The sequence below is a fragment of the Bradysia coprophila genome, chromosome II, assembly GCF_014529535.1.
Source record: "Bradysia coprophila strain Holo2 chromosome II, BU_Bcop_v1, whole genome shotgun sequence".
NCBI classification, from domain to species: domain Eukaryota; kingdom Metazoa; phylum Arthropoda; class Insecta; order Diptera; family Sciaridae; genus Bradysia; species Bradysia coprophila.
The window spans coordinates 1,413,326-1,415,316 of record NC_050735.1 but is presented as its reverse complement, the minus strand read 5'-3'; the positions used below and the strand labels follow the sequence as shown (position 1 = coordinate 1,415,316).

General features: G+C 36.8%; 1 protein-coding gene across 1 annotated transcript; it reads left to right on the top strand.

Moving 5' to 3' along the window:
- Positions 1-415: 415 nt before the first annotated feature.
- Positions 416-1,991, top strand: LOC119071881 (odorant receptor 94b-like). Its single transcript, XM_037177013.1, has 4 exons — positions 416-1,179; positions 1,256-1,358; positions 1,425-1,688; positions 1,862-1,991. Exons 1-4 carry the CDS (start codon positions 440-442, stop codon positions 1,910-1,912), a joined length of 1,158 nt encoding a protein of 385 aa, XP_037032908.1. The 5' UTR covers positions 416-439; the 3' UTR covers positions 1,913-1,991.

Genomic DNA, 1,991 nt, shown 5'->3' with positions numbered 1-1,991 from the left:
TGCTTCAGCTGTCTTTCAGCTGATCCACTTATTCAAACAAAATTGATAATTGATAATTGTACCACTACGCGAACCTTTAACCATTCTACTTGTATAAACAAGTATTATGCAATTTTGTTTGCATGAGTGGACATGGACTTGGACAAGCTGAAGCAAATTCCTATCTAAATTTCACTGATGTCCACTGTTTTAATAATTTTGAAAGACAACAAACGATTTCGCTGTTTCACCTCGAATTAGTTTTCATTTTTCAAATCAATACAACAATGACGTGGGTGGTAACATGCGATTGAAGTTGTCATCCATCTTGTAATTAATGTCTCAATTATTAATTACGTTCGTTAAAAGGACGACACGTTTTTCAAACGGCCTGCAATACTGTTCCTCTTTAAGTGTCGTATTGAATTGCAAATCGACCGTGAGTGCAACAACACAAAGAATGTATCGCATTGAAGTGCATAGTAACGTTCAGTTGATTGTTTCTTTGCTTTATAAATTCGGATTGTGGCAACGTGACCGGACGGCCACGGCCAAAGAAAGGCTTTTTAAGTGGATCTATTCATTGGGCTTTTTTAGTGTATTCATATCATTTTCGGTCGGTGCGTGTAAAAGCGGTAGCATTGAAGTTGGAATATTTTTAGCCCAATCGGGGTTAGCGGCATTCGTTCTTCGAGTGAAATTAAATTTTTTGATTTGGAAGGGTGCTGAAATTCTGCATTTATTGAATGCAGTTTGTATTTACACAACAACTGATCATAAGAGCTTCACTATGGTCACCGATAAAATGAAGAACTTTACCACATTTATAACTGTTCTGATAACAGTCAGTTGCTTCACTTGTTTTCACGCTGTCATCATTTCGCCTTTTCTCGCCGGTGAAAAAGCTCTTTTCTTCGATATTGCGTTTCCGCTTGATCATAAAAATGATGAATTTGCATTTTGGATTGCATATGTGTATCTCACATTATTTGCAATGGTTCCAGCGATGAACGGAATGATCTTTAATGTGTTAATGTGGTACCTACTGTACTCTTATGCCCTGCGATACAAGTTATTCGAACACCAAGTTGCAAACATCGGTAATTGTGCGTTAAAACAAAATCTTTCGTCGACTGAAAAAAATAGGTTTTACAGTGAAGACCTCACAGCTGCAATCAGGACCCATGCCAATTCTAGGAAGTAATTAAATAAATCATCACCTTAGCTGAAAGTAACGCTACGCTACAGTTTGACGGGTCTTATTTCTTTTAAAAAGGATTGCAGATCAATTGAGGGTCTTTTTCAGCCGAATATTCATCACTTCATTTGTTACGAGTGGTGTCGGCATTTGTGGTTCACTTTACTGTCTAGTAGCGTTTGTAAGGTCACCTGTGTACACGGTATCGTTACCAATATTGTAATTTAATGTGTATTTTTGTTGGCAGCATCGCTCTACAAATGTCTCTGCGCAATTGGTTCTATTAGCCATACTTCTGTACAGTGTTTTCGACGTATTTATGCTAACGTATTTCGGCAATGAAATTAAGATGTCGAGTGACCGTTTCACTTACTGCCTGTTCAAATCGAATTGGATTGAAATGCCACAATCAACCAAGAAATCCGTTCTCATTTTTGGTGAGATATTGATACGTCCATATGAGATACTCGTCTTCAAGATATTTCCACTCAGCTTGGAAACGTTTACTCGGGTATGTCGAAACATTTACGATTTTCAGCACAATTATCATCGGACTACCCTGGGGGTAAATACTATTCTACAGACATGAAGCAATCAGATCATTAACACATTGGTCCACTTCTCAATTCAATTTAGATTCACATCTGATAAAATCTATTAATTTAGTGAAAATTTTAATTTCAGATCCTTAAATCAGCTTACAGCATGTTCAACATCTTAAACAATTTTAAATAATCAGGCGGACCAAATCATCCTATTGTTTTTTACATTAATTTGCTGTACGGTCGACGTCAGTGAAATTTAGATATGATTC

Coding starts and splice junctions, on each gene's coding strand:
- LOC119071881 (XM_037177013.1), top strand. CDS start 440: ATGTATCGCATTGAAGTGCATAGTAACGTTCAGTTGATTGTTTCTTTG. Junction 1,180..1,255: donor ACCCATGCCAATTCTAGGAA/GTAATTAAATAA, acceptor TCTTTTAAAAAG/GATTGCAGATCAATTGAGGG. Junction 1,689..1,861: donor GCTTGGAAACGTTTACTCGG/GTATGTCGAAAC, acceptor TTTTAATTTCAG/ATCCTTAAATCAGCTTACAG.